At 34.9% G+C, this 19,455-nt stretch overlaps 2 protein-coding genes across 3 annotated transcripts; both read left to right on the top strand.

The window, feature by feature from the left end:
- The first annotated feature begins 4,484 nt into the window (after positions 1 to 4,484).
- On the top strand, positions 4,485 to 10,292 carry ML5 (MEI2-like protein 5). Of its 2 annotated transcripts, XM_078318153.1 has the most exons (13): positions 4,485 to 4,705; positions 5,227 to 5,270; positions 5,374 to 5,517; positions 5,628 to 6,052; positions 6,337 to 6,495; positions 6,651 to 6,767; positions 6,896 to 7,047; positions 7,156 to 7,244; positions 7,432 to 8,272; positions 8,463 to 8,547; positions 8,820 to 8,888; positions 9,144 to 9,323; positions 9,789 to 10,292. In XM_078318153.1, exons 2-13 carry the CDS (start codon positions 5,237 to 5,239, stop codon positions 9,912 to 9,914), a joined length of 2,421 nt encoding a protein of 806 aa, XP_078174279.1. In that variant the 5' UTR covers positions 4,485 to 4,705; positions 5,227 to 5,236; the 3' UTR covers positions 9,915 to 10,292. The 2 variants fall into 2 exon arrangements, with proteins under 2 accessions (XP_078174279.1, XP_078174280.1); XM_078318154.1 differs by lacking the exon at positions 5,227 to 5,270 and having other exon boundaries at positions 4,511 to 4,705; positions 9,789 to 10,244.
- A 1,482-nt stretch (positions 10,293 to 11,774) lies between these two features.
- APX6 (ascorbate peroxidase 6) lies at positions 11,775 to 15,722 on the top strand. The gene is made up of 11 exons (XM_078318920.1): positions 11,775 to 11,994; positions 12,476 to 12,563; positions 12,786 to 12,913; positions 12,999 to 13,069; positions 13,169 to 13,211; positions 13,289 to 13,385; positions 13,466 to 13,549; positions 14,168 to 14,289; positions 14,423 to 14,489; positions 14,578 to 14,684; positions 14,877 to 15,722. The coding sequence occupies exons 1-10, from the start codon at positions 11,847 to 11,849 to the stop codon at positions 14,678 to 14,680; spliced, it is 951 nt and encodes a 316-aa protein (XP_078175046.1). The 5' UTR covers positions 11,775 to 11,846; the 3' UTR covers positions 14,681 to 14,684; positions 14,877 to 15,722.
- Positions 15,723 to 19,455: the final 3,733 nt, after the last annotated feature.

The raw sequence follows: 19,455 nt of genomic DNA, 5'->3' as shown, positions 1-19,455 counted from the left end.
ATAAAACAACCCAATTCATTTATTTATATAGATTAATGTAAAGGTTCCAATTGATGTTGACGTAATTTTATCATCGCAATTTCACCGCAATATCGTCAGAATTGGGTTTGAAGCCCCAGTGTAAATTTCCATTAAAGAGCAAAAAAATTGATTTCTCTTAATTAAATTTCACAAAAAAATATGGAGAGTGATATTTTGAGCTAAGATTTTACAATATTGAGCGGTGAAAGGAATCTTTCTCACCAAACACTTATTGTACCTTTCTAATTTCTATCCTCTCTCTCCATTATCTATCTCAATTAATTTAAAGTTAACAAAAGGAAATAACTTCTAAAACAAATCTGTCTTCATCCATCATCTCTTTTCTACCCCAATAAGATATATAATTCAGCCTCTAAAAAAAAATTTTTGTTCAAATTTTCTAGAAACTCATAATATATATTTGCTAATCACTTTACGCACTAACAGAAAATCATACATAAATTTGACAATGTAAGAGAGATTCCTATTGTACAATCAGAAAATCATACATAATTAAAAAATTGATTTCTCTTAATTAAATTTCACAAAAAAAAAATATATACACACACACACGCTAGCACACACGCTATTTTGTGCCAAATACATGGGTCCTCAATCCTCATCATGTCCTATCACATAATCAGACAAATTAAATGAGTTTAAATCGATTGTAAAAATTCCAATTGACAATTTGACATTGACATAATATTATGATCGCAATTTGACAACAATTTTGTTGCAATTTCGTCAGAATTGGGTCTGAAGTGAAGTGCCCAAAACAATAGGAGAGCAGAAAGAGAGAGAGAGGGGTGATGTGAAACTTCCTTTTAATTTTTAACGGTGGAAAGGATCTAAAAATTCCCAACCACCATCCATCCATCCATCCATCCATCCAAAGTGCACGCCACATTTGATAGTTACATGAAAAGAGAGATTATCCATCACGGACTTGTATTGTTACCTTCTCTTCTCTTCTCTCTCACTGTTTTGTTTTTATTCCGGTTAGAGAAAATATCTTAATCTCCATTCATTACCAGGCAACATCTATGCTTTTATTTATTTATTCATCACAAACAACACAATTTATGATTCCACTTTTGAGTCTTCCTTTTAGCATATGTTTAATATTTTTTTATTTGGATTCTAGATTATCTAGGTTTTCAACTTTCTATTTGTTTATTTTTGTGTTTTTTTCCTAAGAAAATATCATTTTTAATTGTTGCTATTAAGAGATGGAGGACAGCTCGATCGCATATATGAAATACTAATTAAAAAATAGAATATATTACTGTGAAGAAATGTTATATTGGCTTAAATATTTAAAACCATGTTATAATCATCAATAAACATTTTTCTCTAAGAAAATGATTGTAAATATTTCTTGAGTTAAAGACGCTAAAAATGAGGCGTTATTCCGTAAAAAAGTTAGTAATATATTTAGCATAGTCAATTGAACTTATCCTTTAATTTGTTGTTAGGTATATTTTGTGATGCATTGTATTTCAGAAGATTCCAAAAATTTGTCTAAGATTTCGCTTCGTGCAGCTAATTAAAAAAACATTTATAATCTAACAAGGGAAATGATTGGTGCTTCTTGAAAATGCGTATGACTGTACCAGGCATTGGCAATAATACCTATATGCCCTGCATCTGCATGTGAATATGTGATCCCCACAAATGGCTTATTCTTAAAAGGAAAACAAAAAAGCCAACTTTGCGGGGTCTTAACAACAAATGATAAATGAATGGGCAGAATGGCAAACATCATCGCCTAACCCTTCCAATGCCCAACTTTTATTTAATCACAATTAAGATTCAAATTATATCTTTTAATTTCATCACAAATTTAAAATTTTGAAAAATAAGAATGTTGGGTAAAAGATGTTCTCTTTTTTTAACACACTAACGTCTGCCTCAGTGTATGAGTTGTGATTTGTAAATCCGAACCCGCAAAATTATTTATAAAAAAAATGTAAGTTTGGTTCGAAATCACAATTTTAGACTTGGAACTAGATAGAGGCTAGATTTTGTAAGAACAGAGCTAGAAAATTGAAATTGTAGATCTGAAAATTTTATTATAGTGTAATTTAATTTTATAATAGGAGCTAAAAAATATTGATATATACATAAAATATAAAATTTATTAGACAAAATTACGAATTTTCAATTTATACACGAAGACTTGATCCCTTTTCTTTCCATTAAAAATTCCCTAGAATTTTGGACTAAAAAAATTAATTGTTTTTAATTCCTGTGTCAGAAAAAAAAAAAGTAGCTGGGGAAGAGCTTCGCGTACAAGCAGCCTCTCTTTTCTCGAAATTCATAATAAATTTCCTACAAATTGAAATTGAAATATAATTCTGATTAAATTAAAAAGAAAAATAAAATCAGCTTAAACTCTTCAAGTTGGAATTTCAAAATTTTAACGTCTAGTAAGAATAGACCAAGAAATCTACAATAAGTTAGAAAAGAAAAGGACAAAAAAAAAAAAAAAATGTAATCACAAAAATGATACTAGGTCACATTTAGCATTTAGCATAGTCCCCTATTAATGTCAAATTTAATTATGCCCCCAACATGTCACATACCTCATTCTAATCATGTCAATGATACAAGTGAAGTTTTCAGACGGTGACCCACAAAATGTTTAAGTACCACCAACCCAAATTTAGTACAAAGATAACAATAATTCATAAACAATTTCAATTTTTTATTACAACAATGAATGAAGATTGAAGAACAAATCAAGTCCCATGATAAAGTCAACGCTTCTTTATTTTACCATAAAAACAAAAGGCCACGGTTGCTCTTTCTTGAACGGATCTCCTTGCTTGGATATATTTTTAAACAATTACTTTTTTTAATCACTTTCTTAGGACTTTTTAATTGATGCGAATCATTTGATTGTGTATGCTAGAATTTTGTACAATTTTAAAAGAGACGCTTGGCCGAAAAGGAAGAGCGATATATATTTTCAAATTACTCAATATTTAAATATTCCATCCTAGTAATTAACAATTTTTTATATTAAAATATTAGTTATTATAAAAGTAATTTTTATTGGATAAATCCTAATTACGTAATCTCCCTTTTGTAATTGAGTGTGAATTTTTTTTCCAAAAAACTGTTCCTCCACTTTGACAGAAATTGGTTAGATACAATGGTTCTATTTCTATGTATTTGCACTAAAGGACAGAAAAAAATTTATCTTATAATTGCTATTTATAAAGTTGGCACTTGGCAGTATGACAAGATAAAGATAGGCCTAATATCATTGAAACCTTTCACAAAAATAGGTTGAAAAATTAGGACTTGTGTAAAATTGGCCATAAATAGTCAATTTTAATTTTAATTAGAGAAAGGCCTCTTTCAAGGGAACATATGATAAATCCAAGATGATTTTGCCCCCTCAAGGAAAAGATCCATGTCGCAATAAAGTTGTAAAAACATTAAAAATGAAGATATCTTGTTATAGCATTAGCATCCTTGTAAAATATCACAATAAATGCTCATTTCTTTTTTTATTTTTCCTTGAAATAAATGGGTCTATCTAAGTCATACATTGATATTTTTTTTTTGTTCTAAAAATTTAATAGAAAATGTAAGAAAGTTGGGACTTGCCAACAACCGTAGTGTTTTTTATCGTCTATTTTTTGTCAGCACAAATTTTGATACTTCAACATCAACTATCATGCGCAAATGACCAAATTAATTTTGACAATATTAATAATTTATTAATTAAAATTTATATAGAATCCAAATTTGTGCTGACAAGATATATGCTGTAAAAGCATGTTGATTAAAATCATTTCTGTAAAAAAATATTGAATTACAACATGACTAATTTTAGAAATAAGATAACGTAGACGAGAATAGTAATATTTTATACTGCACTTATGTTTGAAACTGAAATAAAGTGAATAATAAAAAATAAATAAATAAAGTGATAATAAATAAATAAACAAATAAAGTGATAAGAAATAATTATTGTTTCTTTTAGACGAAGTAAAGTAACAGTAAGAGTTATCGTCTTATCTTTAAACTTTAATTTCATATCTTTCACTTTAATTTGCTTCCAAATATAACATACATACATGAGATACATATTTTTTTTTTCCGACCCAACAACAAAAACAATGTTTGATATTTTATATAAGACAAGGTTAAAAATGTACATAGTACAATTACAGAGGACGAATGCGAATATATTGCTATATCCAGTCTCCAGATGAAAAAGAAATATATTTTTGAAACAATCCAATGATAGAATTAGGGGGGAAATTGTGAATTTAGCAATCAAATTGGCGTCTTCCACAATACAAAGAAAGGAGTAGAAATAAAATTGGTAATAAAATATTAATTAAATATTTGAAAGGGGGTGGAGCGAAGAAGTGTCAACGGACGCGAGTTTCTATTCAAATGCAGCGAAATTCCCATCCCATTACTCATTTACTCCTCTCTCTCTCTCTCTCTCTCAAATAATACTCAGCAAGCCACTCGAGAAAAATACAAAAGAGAGAGAACCCATCAACCCTTTTCTACTTCCATGTATCAGTATCACTTCGCAATCGTTTAAAAGCACTTCTGATTCTCTGATTTCTAACAGACGACCGCGAATCCAGGCCAATTACGAGCTTGATCGACCGTGATTTCTGCGACCTTCAGATTAGTTGCTTCAGGCGAGGTGAAATTCCACTCCACCACGCAATTTATTTCCCCTTTGATCTTGTTTTTGTCTTTATGTGCGTGTATTTTTGCTACTTTTCTTCTGATCAACTAATTTGTTGCATTGAATTTTCATGATCATTCATTTTGAGGTTATGCGATTGCTCTAATAGCCTCCTTGATTGGGATAAATTAAGGATTTCAAACTGAAAATCCACTGGGGAAGTCAGGAGTGTAATATTTTTCAATCTATAAATTAAATTCTGCAATTGTTCTTAAATTTGTCCTTTGCTGTTTTCTGAATTGCCAAAGTTAGCTATGAACTTAACATGACATTGGAAATTGTGAACTGGTTAGGTATATATCCTTCTCTTTGTTTTTTAAAGTGTTAATAATACCTTCCTCTACAGAATTCCCCTAATTGTGTCTTTTTTCAATGGCTGCTACTATTGCAAAAAGTATATTGGAAGCTTTTTATGATTGAAAAGAGCTTTTCTTATAATCTGTTCACATTAATTTTCATTGTCACATTGTTACCAGGGTTAATGCAATGGATAAATCTCCTGACTATCCAATTTTACCGGGTAATCTAAAAGCCAACTAGTTATGCTTGTTTTTCTTTGCTTGTTTCTCTATCAATTTCAGTTGCTTAATTTGTTGTTCTTCTTCTTCTTCTTAATATTGCAGAGGGTTTAGGTATCCCATTTGTGAAAACAACCCCTACTCCAATGGCTGTGAGCAATGCATGGAAAATCCCATTCACTTCTCGTTTTGAGTCAACTGATGCCAGCTTCTTCTCCAGTTCCTTGCCAGTTCTTCCTCATGATAGATGTACTTCAATCAATATTTTTATTTCTAAACTTTCACATTATGATTTCTCATTTTTCCTACTACTTTATGTTCTAAATGCATTTTATCCTAATATAATTTCACCATTTCAGTAATTGATTCGGGTCATGGCACACCATCGATAGATGACGGGACCCCTGACATGCAGCATTTGAGAGACGACATGGAGTTAAAAGAACCAATCGAGGACTTTGCTCTACCAGATGAAGAGGACCTTCTAGCAGGCATACTTGGTGATTTTGACATGCCGGAATCGGCAGAGGAACTGGAGGAGTATGATGTTTTTGGCAGTGGGGGGATGGAGATGGATTCTGACCCGACTGATTCAATTACCATGGGTTTTGCTAGGACTACTCTTTCCGATGGGCTTAAATTGAATGGCGCAGTAGGTCAATTAGGTGGGGTCAGTGGGGCCGTGGCCGGGGAGCATCCCTATGGTGAACATCCTTCTAGAACATTGTTTGTTAGAAACATTAACAGCAATGTGGAGGATTCTGAGCTGAGGGCCATGTTTGAGGCAAGTTTTTGCTTTCATTGATCGTGTAAAAACAACAGGTAGAAGAATTCAGAAGTTTGTACTGCCAATTGCTAATTCAACTGTGGACTTTTAAAATTGATGGATATGCAATTTTATTTGAAATATGATATTTGTTTGTTTGGTCATGTGAGGCCTTCACCATGATCAGTTGTCATGTTTTTTTTTTATTATTATTATTATTTTTTAGAACCCTACCTGTTTCTTTCCTACATATCCTTTTGTTTTTGTCCAAGCGCATAATTTACTTCTGAAATTTTCTGTAGATATATGGGGATATCAGGTCTCTATACACTGCAACAAAGCACAGAGGGTTTGTGATGATATCTTACTATGATATTCGTGATGCACGGCAAGCAATGCGTGGTCTACAAAATAAGCCCCTGCGCAGGAGGAAGCTTGATATTCATTTCTCAATCCCGAAGGTACATTTTTTCATTTGTCTATTCAACAGATTATTCTGTCTAGTTTTATTCTGGAACTTTTTGTTATGTTGTGTCGGTTTCTCATGTTACTGAACCTATCAGTTAGCTTGGTTTCAATCATGTTATGACTGCCATTTGCTTCATGGATTTCACAGGACAACCCATCTGAGAAAGATTTGAACCAGGGAACTTTGGTTATTTTTAATTTAGAACCCTCCGTTTCTAACGAGGAGCTTCGGCAAATCTTTGGAGCTTATGGTGAAGTAAAGGAGGTCAGCAGTTTTTTTATTATCTTTGATTACCTTCTCATTGTTAGTCTCTGTCCAAGCAACTTGTCAAAGTTCATGTGGATTCTTCTTTGTTAAAGAATTTGAAATAAAATTACATATTGTCATTGTAGATTAGAGAAACACCGCATAAACGACACCACAAGTTCATAGAGTTTTACGATGTGAGAGCTGCCGATGCAGCTCTCAGAGGACTGAACAAGAGTGAAATAGCTGGAAAAAGAATTAAGTTGGAGCCAAGTCGACCTGGCGGCGCTCGTCGCAAGTATTGTCTTCTTCCATATCCCTTTCTTTTATTCATTATGATTTTTATTACATTATGTTTAGTGTCTGATACTCTGTAATCTTACTGTTTTGAACCTTTTTAATTCAGCTTGATGCAACAACTAGGCCATGACTTTGAAGATGAATCGAGACTTTACAGGCAGCATGTTGGTTCCCCTCTTGGCAACTCTCCTCCAGGTAATAGTTGCCCGAAACCTTTCTCCTTTTTTTGTGAAGTATCATCTTTCCAGATTTTTTTTTTTGGTTTGTGCAACATTATCTGGCAATTGACTTGTGTTTGCTTTTCAGTTTTGTAAATAACAATACCCACAATCAGCACTTCAATTGTTCAATTAATTTGATTTTCTTTTTCCTTTTTGAATAGGAACATGGACATTTAGTCCAACAGACAATAGCCTGATTCAGGGTATGAGCAAGTCACCAAGTGGGGGCCGGGTCATCAGTCCAATTGGCAGCAACGGGTTTTCTGGTTTGTCTTCCCTCCCTGCAACAACATTCATGCCAAGCAACTCAGTGAAAATTGCCCCAATTGGCAAAGACCCAAATCGCACTTCTATTTCCTCTGACCATCCTTTCTCCCACTCTTTTCCCGACAATAGTACCAGTGATGCCATGAACTCTCCAGGGACCTTAACCGGACCACAGTTTCTCTGGGGCAGTCCCAAACCTTACTCTGAGCACTCACAATCTTCATCATGGCAGTCTCCCCCACCATCGAGACCGTCTTATTTGCCAATTAATACCAGTCATCATGTGCAAGGGGGTCAAGGGATCTTATATGGGGCCCAGCACAACCACCACCATGTGGGATCTGCTCCACCAGGCATGCCCTTTGAGACCCACATTGGCTTTCTTCCAGAGTCCCCTGATACATCCTATTTGCCACCGAAATTTGGAAGCATTGGGCCAGGCCGTAACAATGGGATGATGATGAATCTGGGCTCACCATATGATGGCAGCTCTCCCAAGTTCAGGATAGTGCCGCCGCAACATAGGCTGGGGCCCACATTGTTTGGAAGTTCTCCTTTTGGTGCGCCCATGATGCCTGTTGGTTTGGAGGCTTTGATCGACCGAGCTGCCCGTATGAGAAGAATTGAAAGCCCAAGCCAGGTAGAAAGTAGGAAACAGTACCAGCTTGATTTGGAGAAGATTATTAGTGGAGATGATCCACGCACCACTCTGATGATTAAAAACATCCCCAACAAGTACTTCTCTTTTCCTATTTTTATGTTTTGAGTCCATTAGAAGTCGATTGAAATGGATGAAGTATATTTATCAAAAGAACCATATGGTACATTGCTATTTATAGGTGTAGGCGATCAGTAAAAACTAGTTTTTTTTTTTTTACTTGTTGCTTTTATTTTGAAATTTAACATTTTTGGTATCATTTGATAGGTATACCTCCAAGATGCTTTTGGCTGCTATCGATGAGAAACACAAGGGCACATACGATTTCTTTTACTTGCCGATTGATTTTAAGGTAACACTTTTTACAAGTGCTAAGCCACTTTCTTTTGGTCTTATGATTGTTCTTGAGAGATGCAAGTTTGTTCCTTGCACTGAAAGGCTTAAATAACATTTGGTGTTTGAAATATATCTGCCTTCTTTAAAATAGAGTAAAATGTTGAATTATTGCTGTGGTGTTTTATACATTGAGGGTGCAAATCTACAATACTATTTGTGTCAGATATGTTTTACAGATAATTGATTGAACTCATCTTTTACTTGCACTTAATTCTGTTACTTTTTCAGAATAAGTGCAATGTTGGGTATGCATTTATCAACATGTCTTCCCCTACCCACATTGCGTCCTTCTATGAGGTAACTCTCCAAATAATAGTCTCTATTTTTTTTTTCCTTTCATTTATTTAGGACATGACTAATGTCTTTAACTGTATAGCCAAAGTCAACCTGAATTTCCTTGTGTCAGCTTTGCATTAATACAATAAAACAATTGGATAGTTGTTTTTGGCAAATTAGCTTCGATGTTGATACAGCATGAAGTCTAAGCAATAGCTTGGACATTTTCCTTCAAATATGTTTATTTTTTGTTGTTTTGGTCTATTTTCATGACAGTCATTCAATGGGAAAAAATGGGAGAAGTTCAACAGCGAGAAGGTGGCATCCTTGGCATATGCAAGGATACAGGGAAGGGTCGCTCTAATTTCCCACTTCCAGAATTCAAGCCTGATGAATGAGGACAAGCGATGCCGACCCATTCTTTTCCATTGTGAAGGTCCGGCAGCTGGCATTCAGGTACTTTTTTTATTTATTTATTTTCTAATTTTTTTAAATTCTATACATGATTTTTCAGCTGGTTTGACTTGTTCTGGATCTGAAGCACCTATCGGCCATGAATATGAGCCATTCATAGTTCGAAGGGGTCAGAATATCAAATTATCTGAAATGCATGATCTTACTTGTGTTTGAAGCTGGATAAAAAATTATCAAAAGATTCACTGCTGAATAATGATAGAAAACATTTAACAACAAGGACAATAAATGAGAAAAGGCACATACTATGTCATTATGGTAAAGCTTGGTAAAAAAACTAAAAATTGTATAGTAGGTCAAATAAGCTGGGGTACACTGTACAAAATGGATTATTATATGGAAGAGATGCACTAGAGAAAAAAAAAGGTTATAATGTATTTTATGTGTTTCAGTGGCGCTTTGTCATAATTAACTTAACCTGACCTAAAGGGTTACGCTTTATTGCAGGAACCATTTCCTTTGGATGGAATAATTAGGCGTGGATCGCCTCAAGATGATTTTGGAGCACTAGAAGATTGGGCTGAGAGCTCAACTAAGGGAAGCCCCACTGATGGAGCTGGAGAAATGTTTTGACGAGTGAGAGGGCCCGGGAATCGAGTCAATAAGTGTTGATACCTGGCCGGCGTTTGTGTGCAGTGACTGTGCGAATAGAGAAGTGTAACAAAAAGTTGAGGAAAAGTAAGTTGTTATTGTTGTGTATTTTGGTGATGAGCGGGGTGCGTCCACTTTTTGGTTAAAGGACGCTTGATTATGTTCTCCAAGTGTAAATTGACTTGCGAGAAAAATCCATGCTCTCGACCTTTTTGTATAGATATAAGGTTGAGTTGTGGAGCTTTAATTTGTGTATTTTGTAAAGAAATGGCCGGTTAAATGTACAGTTCAACTCTGATGTCTGCTTTGCTTTGCTTTGCTTAAACCTGTCAAGTGGTTGTAAATATATCTGTTTCTATGTTTCTGAACCAAACCATTAAAATTCTTCATGTATCTTTCGAGTCTTAACATTTATGTTCAGGTTCTGCTATTTGTTTGCTAAATAATGTCAAATACGAAATAGAAAAAAGGGTAAATTTCACTGGAGGTCACTAAACTTTGTTATTTGTCACGAATTGGTCACTCAACTTTGATTTGTCCCTTTTGAGTCACTCAACTTTGTTATTTGTTCCAATCAAGTCACTCAACGTTTTCCATCCAAATTTTTAACGGAATATGCTAATTCCGTTAGTTTTTTGGATGAAATATGCTAATTCCGTTAAAATTTTGGATGGAATGGGTATATTCCGTTAATTTTTTGGACGGAATAGGAATATTCCGTTAAAAATTTGGATGGAAAACGTTGAGTAACTTGATTGGAACAAATAACAAAGTTGAGTGACTCAAAAGGGACAAATCAAAGTTGAGTGACCAATTCGTGACAAATAACAAAGTTTAGTGACCTCCAACGAAATTTACCCTAGAAAAAAGTTTCAAAATTTTACAAAAAATTGAAAACAAAGAACAAACAAATTGGTTACTGTGAGCTGTGCCTAAATTTGGTGCAGTGAAGTTGTAATATTTGCTAGCCAAGTGCCACGGTGCAGATCAGCAGATGGGACTGTTAATGAGAGCGTGCACGGGAGCCTATCCTCTACATGCCTACTTTTCTAAAACATATGTCCCACATATCACATATGGTGGTCGGATTTGTCTTTTTAACTGAAAAATGTCGGACTACTAATTTATGTTTGGTCAGCTTAATAAGCAAAATTTTCAACTTTTAAACCACAAATTCGAATTGTTTAAACAAAATTATTTCTCAGGTGATTCTTTAACTCTTTTATATGTAAAATTTATAATTTTAAATAATTTAGTGTAAAGTCAAACAGTAAAAAAAATTATAAATTATTTTGATGTATTAATTTTTTTATCATCGCACCGATGGAATATATACTAAACTAAATTTAAAAAAAATATAAATTTATATATAAACGTATCATTTGTAAAATAAATTAATTTGATTTCATCTTGAACTTAATCCATGAGTTTTAGAATAAAATTCACCAACATCTTGTGAACTTAAGATCACGTATTTAACATTACAAATCATGAAATCAATCAAACTGCCGCAGTCCAAGTGCTGCTTTCCAATCTATCCCACATTTCCACATGGACCGTCGGATCATACTCCAAATCCGACGATGCACAAAAGTTCGGATTGGATTGTAGGGGCCTAGTAGGTTAGATGTCACATAAGGTAATAGAATATTTATTTTAAGATCCATAACCCTCCGATCAGAATCCGACGACGAATATTAAAGGTGCGCCGTGAATTCCAACTCAGACCGGATTGGCCCGGATTCTGATCGGACGGCCCATATCTAAACAGAACATTCTGTTATTTTTTTACTCAAGTGGATTGAGAACAGGAGATATTCTCGAGAGAGAGAGAGACGGAGAGATTGTGCCGAAGCAAAACTTGTCAGAATAATTCACTGTTCCTCATCCCTTCGCTCCTTGCTCGAGGAGAGAATGTGGGCTACCACCTGCTTCTCTATTACAACCGCAACGACATCTCCAAGAAGTGACGTGTCTTCACAGCGGCGATTACTGCCTCGTCCTTGCGCTGCTGCTGGTGCTGCTGCTGCTGCTGCGCGCACCTCGTCTCTTCTCTCCACTGGTTCGTTTCTCTCTTGCTCACAACCTTTGAGCGGGTAGTGAATTAGTAATCAATACTTTGTACTTGGTAATGATTTTCTGTGTATATGGTACTAAGGACTGATGTAAGAATAACATGTTAGCATCAATTTTGCTGTCAGTTACTTTAATAAATCTTTATAACTTGGTCAAATGCTTTTCATAAGTGATAATTCATGGATTTGTTTATGAGTATTTGACTTCTCATTTAAAAACAAATCGACTTAGGAATCAATTTGGTCAGGTGCACAATTAAGCTAATCAATTTGAGTTTTTTATATCATGCGAAGGCTGCCTTGAGGGAAGTCATTCATGCTAATTGGGTTCGTGCTAATGTAGATATTAATTAAATTATATTAAATTAAGTCTTTCATTAAAAGGAGAAAAGAAAAAAAAAAAAAAGGAACTGAAAATTGCTTTCTCTGCTACACTACAATTTCAGGCTTGTCCAATATTCATTGCAGATAACTCTTATCTTTCTTATGGGAAGAGAAGTCTTGTACTCTCCACAGTGCTTTCTCTTGTACTTGCACATGTGCCAATAGCAAATGCGTAAGTTCAGTTCACCTTACATCAACTTTTTCTTCCAATAATCATTGTCAATTTCTTGCCTTCTTTTTATCTCCTTGCGTTCTAATTCCTTGCACAATTTAATTTGAAATATGCAGCTTCTAACTGAACACCAAAATCTGTCTTAGTTTGTTAGAAAATAATTTCAAGCTCATAAAAGCATAATTATATGAACAAATTTGGGTTATGTTGTGTAATTTCCAGTTCTGAGCCGAATGAACTATTGGTTATTCAAAATGGGGTTAGGAGTGTTTTATCCAAGGCCAAGGCTGCTGGAATTCTTCGCCTGGTCTTTCATGATGCTGGCACTTTTGATCTTGATAGCAAATCAGGTTTGTAATTTTAAAGTCTCACTCAATACTTCATATGCTGGCATTGCTGATACATGTAACTTTATGACATGATGATGCATTGCAGGTGGAATGAATGGCTCCATAATTTATGAACTTGACAGACCTGAAAATGCTGGTCTCAGCAAATCGGTGAAGGTATCGACATATCTTTATCTACATGTCTCCTTTATATTGCTGTATATGTTTATCATAACAGAATGATTTGCAACTTTAAAGTTGGTTCAATACTGACAGGTTTTGGAAAAGGCAAAGCTTGAAATTGACAACATCCAGAAAGGTATGTTGTACACATTGCAAGCCATATCACAATTTGAATGAAATGTCATCTTAAGTTTTATAGATTTAACTTTGTAGTGTCATGGGCCGACTTGATTGCTGTAGCTGGTGCTGAGGCCGTTGCATTGTGTGGTGGGCCCACAATTCCCATCAGGATAGGTCGAGTAGATTCAAGGTAACATGCCATATCATTAGTTAGTTTTCTTTTGAAATTGTATTTTTTATATGCCAAGGAAGAAAAGATTTTTTTTGTAGCATACCTGATGCTGCAGGGAATCTTCCAGAAGAAACACTGGATGCAAGTGCGCTGAAGAGATGCTTTCAAAATAAAGGATTTTCGTGAGTCTTTCCACCAAATTTTTCGAAGTACATTCTTTTTTACTTTTATTACTATATATTTTTTCTTGATATTAGTGGTGCTTACCACTTCTCATTTAATCATGTCTTTCACTCAATTCTATGCAAAATAAGAGAGTCTGCTCTGTTGGTACCTGAAGCCACCAATTACTGGTACTAGACAAGTACCAGCTCATCACACCCAAAAGTACATATATACAGAGAAACTAAAGCACCATTCTAGCAAATATTATGAAAGACCCTTCATAATATCACAAAAATATAAAAAGGAGAGAAGAGGGGCAATCTTACACACAGCATCCGCTAATTTAATTCATACCTGCTACAAACCCCATTTACCAGTATAAATAAAAAATCCCTCAGCCCCTTCTTACAATATCATCTCTATAGCCCTGTTAGATACATGACCCTGTTACTCATCTACAGAAGTTTAGCCACAGATTAGCCTCCTCCAGGATCTTGTTTACTACGATGATGGGATGAGTTTTTTTTGCCATTGTACAGTCTTGCCGTTCTTGTCCAGCATCTCTCTTGTCAGAATTTGATGCCAAGTTAGCTGAACTTTGATTGGCATCTTGATTAATTTACCTATATTTGTAGGACGCAAGAGCTGGTGGTGTTATCAGGGGCTCATACAATAGGAAATAAGGGCTTTAAAAACCCTTTTGTATTTGATAATTCATACTTCAAGATACTCCTTGAAAAACCATGGACTTCTTCAAGTAATAATTCCTTTGCCTAATTCTTTTGTTGGATTCATACTGCAAACTCAATTTGTTGACAATTATTTTTTAGTTATAATTATTCAAATTCTCTACCCAATTTTCCGTAAATTTGAAATTCATCTGTTCAAAGGTGGAATGTCAAACATGATAGGCTTGCCGTCTGATAGGGCTCTAGTGGAAGATGATGAATGCTTGAGGTTTATTCTCTGCTTGAAATGCTTAATGCAAAAAATAGGCTTGTCATTTTCACAATAGTGTTCAATTGATTCTGGATTATCTATTTAGGTGGATCAACACGTACGCTGGGGATCAACTCAAATTCTTTGAGGATTTTAAAAAAACATACATTAAGTTAGTAAACACCGGTTCATCATGGCAGCGCAGCTAGGAAGGTACTGTTTACTTAATTTGTTTCTTATTCTATGGATTTATTTCATTTTTCTTTTCTTACATGCTATTGTACTGGGCACCACATTGACCTGATTGTCGGTCAAGTAGCTACTAACAACTAACAAGTATTAAATTTGTTAATTTCTCTGAACAAAAATTTTCTGATATAATTATTTGTCCCCTTCTATCTGCAGAAATAAGGCACAATAATTGTGTACATCTCATGGCAGTGAAAGGCGACTATTTCTTTGTTATACAATAGACCTGAGCGTCGGAACTTTGCCTACTTTGAGTACATAAAGTTCCATGTTTTGGCGCAAACTGGACATAGATTGTCTCAAAAACAGGTATCACAGCAAAGAGAAGCTAACGCTTGTGAACTTATTTTATGGAAGTTTGTAGTTTTCACAAGATAAAGACGAATTGGCAAATTGAGATTGATCATAAATGTAAATTGTTTTATATCTTGGAATCCTTTTAACTATATTTATGTTCTCCATGTTTCCAAAGAAGTTTGGCACTTCAGTTTCGTTGTCCGAATAAAAGAGGATTTGATCATTGGATGCAGAATTGTAGACAAATTCACCATTTTTACTCTTTAAGGTCATGTTTAGTTGTGGAGTAAGAGGTAGAATAAGGGTCTTACTTCACATTGAAGTTGTCAAACTAGGAGTACCAACAGAATAGTAATATGAAGTTATGGCAAAGTGTGTGCCAATTTCTTAGTCAAATGAGACTAACCTTGGTAGGGTAGGATAAGTAACAAAAATGTGAGTAATAACATTTAAGTATTATGTATTCTAATTGCTCAAGGAACTATGACAACATATGTATGTATAGTGTATTACATCAAAATCAACATTTTACTTGAATTTCTTCCTAAACCGAGGTCCCTTGTTGTTTCTGGAATCATCTGTCCCATCCCAAACACTGGCCCAGAAGAACAATGACATCCAGAAAAGCACCGCAAAGAATATTCGTACTCTATCCTGTATTTTCGACAATCCCTCTTGCAAACCTGTAAATTTTCAATAAATAAATCATTTTTTTACAAAATCTACTACCAACATAAACAGAAAGAAAGAAACAAGTTACAAGAAATAACCAAATTACTAAATTGTGTTGAATATTACTGGAATTACCATAGATGCAAAATTGCAAACAATAAGGTGAGATTTTCAATCGATTTAATATCAATTAAGCTCCACCTTGGTACTGAGCCAATCACTTGAGCAAGTAAAAAACAAAAGTAACAACAATAAAACATGAAGCTAGAACTAACGAGAGATATAACCAGAGGAATCGTCGCCACCAAAATTAGGAGGAGGAGGAGGTCGGGCACTGGTAGCACAGCGCCAGTGAGACGACTCGCCACACAAACCGCCTCCCCTCAACGACCTTAGGTTTGGCGCAAAAGCGAAGCCTCGGGTAAAATGGAGAGTACGAGAGGGCTCATCGCGGGTCGAATGAGGAGAAGTTGATCTAGCAGGGGGGAGAGAGAAGGTACCGTTGCAACAGCACCTACTCAACATAGTTCGCTGCTCAATTTCAATTTCATGTCTCTCGCCTCACTCTATCTTTCTTTCCACACTTCCACTTACCGCGCTTGTAATACCCTTTTTAGTCGGAGATGATTAGCATTTTCCCTTCCTGCAACCGTGCTGATGTGTGAATCCGGATCCTCTGTATTAACTCATATTTTAAGTTTAGCATCTCGACCGTCCGATGAGGATCCAGGCCAATCCAGTCAGAGGGGGGGCGCACGGGGCCTATTTAATCTTCGTGCCGACACGGATTGCACGGTCCAGATTCATTCTACATTGACTCAAATTTTAAGTTAATGCAGACGATCCGAATTGGGTGATGTGTTTCGTTTTGTGTGGCTGGGGATGAGCGGATGCGGATGCGGATTCTTCGGTAGGGACTAGTGGACCCGAAATAGCTCCGTCTTAGTTTTGTTCTTCTCGCTTCAACGCTTAATATCTGATTTACTACCCAATTTAAGCGATTTTTCACTTTTTACGGCGGCGTCGGCGTGGCAATACGTGTTGTAAGTTGTGACTTGCGAGCTTATTTTAGATAAGTTAACAAGCATCTAAAAAAATCTCTACGTGGTCCCAGAACCAGATGACGTGGCCAAATGAAGAAGCTCCATGCTATGAGCTTTCTAGCATCAACGACAACAACAATGGAATTATTTTTTTGGAGAAATTTTATGTATACCTGTCAAAACCTCAAAATTAATTATTTCTTCTTTAGAACTCATAATATCATATTTGTCCCTCTATATTTTAAAAACTCACAAAATTTATTCAATTTATTATTTTTTATTAAAATTCATTTTACCCTTTGTTAAAATAATAATAACATGTAGTCAATGTAAGAAAAAATATTCTCTTTTTTTTTTTTTGGAAATTTAGTAGTGGCTACCAATATTGGAATTAGATGCAATTACAACAACATTCCTACAATATTACACTATTACATTTCTTTCTCCTCTTCCTTAATGTAAGAAAAAGAAAAAGAAAAAAAATATTCAATCTTCCAATTAGTCGATTTTCAAAAATAAATAATTTATTTATTTATTTACTTGTGACGCATACACAGTGACATTTAGATATTTAGATATATACTTATATGCACATCACTAAAAAAAAAATAAACCATTAGCACTCACAATGGATGGGTGAGATTTATTCCAAGAAGCACAATGCAGAGGTGAATCCGTGGTATCACGAGCAAGCCAATGACATGCTCCCATGTTAATTAAAATTTTAATCTTTTAATATTTGTGTTTAGACGTATCGTGCCAATTCCGTGCCATAACTTAGAGGTGCCATACTATATCTGTGTCTAGATGAACTGTATTTAACAATACTTATCTCAAAAAAATTCAGACACAATACGGTTAAAAATGCAGACATGTCTTAACACGGCACGTCTAATAAGACGTGCCGTGTTCTTAGCCAAACATACCAGTACGCAGGGGTAGATCTAATAAGAACCAGGACAGTCGTACTGAAGACGATTATTCTTTATTTGTCAACGGGCCATTGATTGGTTTTAAGTTGTATATATTTCTACTTTGAAGATAAAGAATACTTGTTTGGACCTTTCCATTTTGATTCTACGATTCACATTATTCATAGATGTATGAATTAATTTTGGTCTAATAATATAAATTTACCTGATTTAAATTTTTGTAAAATGCTACTCAGCTTCCAGTTGCTGCATCATTGGTATGCATCGCCTTTAACCAAATTTGGGCTTACAATATAGTTTTGCTCAGATTTGGGTAGGTATATAAATTTGACTTGAATCTAACTGTTTTTATTTACTGCATGTTGTGTTTTTAATAAGGGGAGTGCTATACTGAGAGCAACAATTCAAGTTTTGAGAGCTTTGTTTCTAAATGTCAAATTTATCCTTGCTCTCTTAACGGATGGCTTAATGAATCGCTGAATCAAAATCCAAATTAAACCCGCTTTCCTTACTTTCTCAGTTTCTCGTCTCTCTTGTCTTCGTCCATTTCTCTCCCACTCGCTACAGAACCAATGAAGAAGGTCGAAGGCATCCATACCACCGCCGTTGTCGAACTCGCCGATTGTGCTCTCTTCATGCTTCCCGTTTTGATCCATACTTCTCTAACCGCAGCCACCGCCGCAATAGCATCTGTACCGACGACCACCCTTACGCCCTCTTCTGTTGCTCTGTACGAATTAATTTGAGTTTTCCAATATTGTTGGTCTAAGCTCTATGACATTATGCCGATTTCAATTAGAATCTTGGTACGTACTGACTTTGATTTTTTAATCTTTTTCTTTACAAATTTTTGTCTAATTTTATATTATTTCAGATGTGCTATATTTTGATATTCTTCTTCAATTGTCAATTTTTCTGCGTGAAAACTCGTAGTAAGCTTGTGTAGAAGGATCAAAGAAAGTGTTCCTTCCCTGATGAATTTAGTGTCAAGTGATGGGCCTACTGGTAACCTCGGGGCAGTGAATCATCCTTCTGTAGTGAGTGGTCTCTAAATAATAGTTTTAGAACTATACACTTTAAGTATCTCATTACCTTAAAGCATACCTATTCATTTGTACTAGATTATAAATGAATTGTATTTACATTTTTGTTTTGTTTTCTTTCCCTTTTTTTTATACAGGAACATAATTAATGTCAAAGGAAAATCTAGGATGGAACATTGACTCGGCAGTGTAATAATGATAAATTGAGGAACGCGGTGGACCGGGAAAACCTCTGTATCCATTTAAAAATAATAAAGTTATTTAGACTTCCATTAGTTTTAATTTTTACTTGTTCACCTTTGCAGGCTAAAGCAATAGCAATGAAAGAGGCTATGTTGGAAATTTAAATGTTGTGTGTGTGGGGGGAAGGGGGGGTGTGGCTATGTGTAATTTTCTCTCTGACTGCTCCCAATTGGTAGAGGTTGCAACTGCTGCACAACCACCCCTAGATATTGATTGGAGAGTGCATAGCGAATGTTTTGAGATCTGGAAGCATTTTAGATTAAATCAAGGTCTAACCTGCAATTGTAAAGGTTTTATTTTTCCAGTCTTTAGGACCTGATTGGTTTGTAGTACCAGTAGCTATGTGGAGATGCTGTAACGTATCTATTATGAATTTGATGATGTAAGGTTACTTTATGTAATTGCCCAAGGGCTTTGAAATAAAAAAAAAGTTCTAATTTTTACTTATGAATTATATAATTTGGTTGTTTAGTAGTGGCATGTTTATCTTGTTTGAAAAAAAATT

The sequence above is a fragment of the Carex rostrata genome, chromosome 17 (genome assembly GCF_964058835.1).
Source record: "Carex rostrata chromosome 17, lpCarRost1.2, whole genome shotgun sequence".
Classification (NCBI taxonomy): Eukaryota; Viridiplantae; Streptophyta; class Magnoliopsida; order Poales; family Cyperaceae; genus Carex; species Carex rostrata.
Note: the sequence above shows the minus strand (reverse complement) of the source record. Positions and strands in the feature narration are given on the sequence as shown.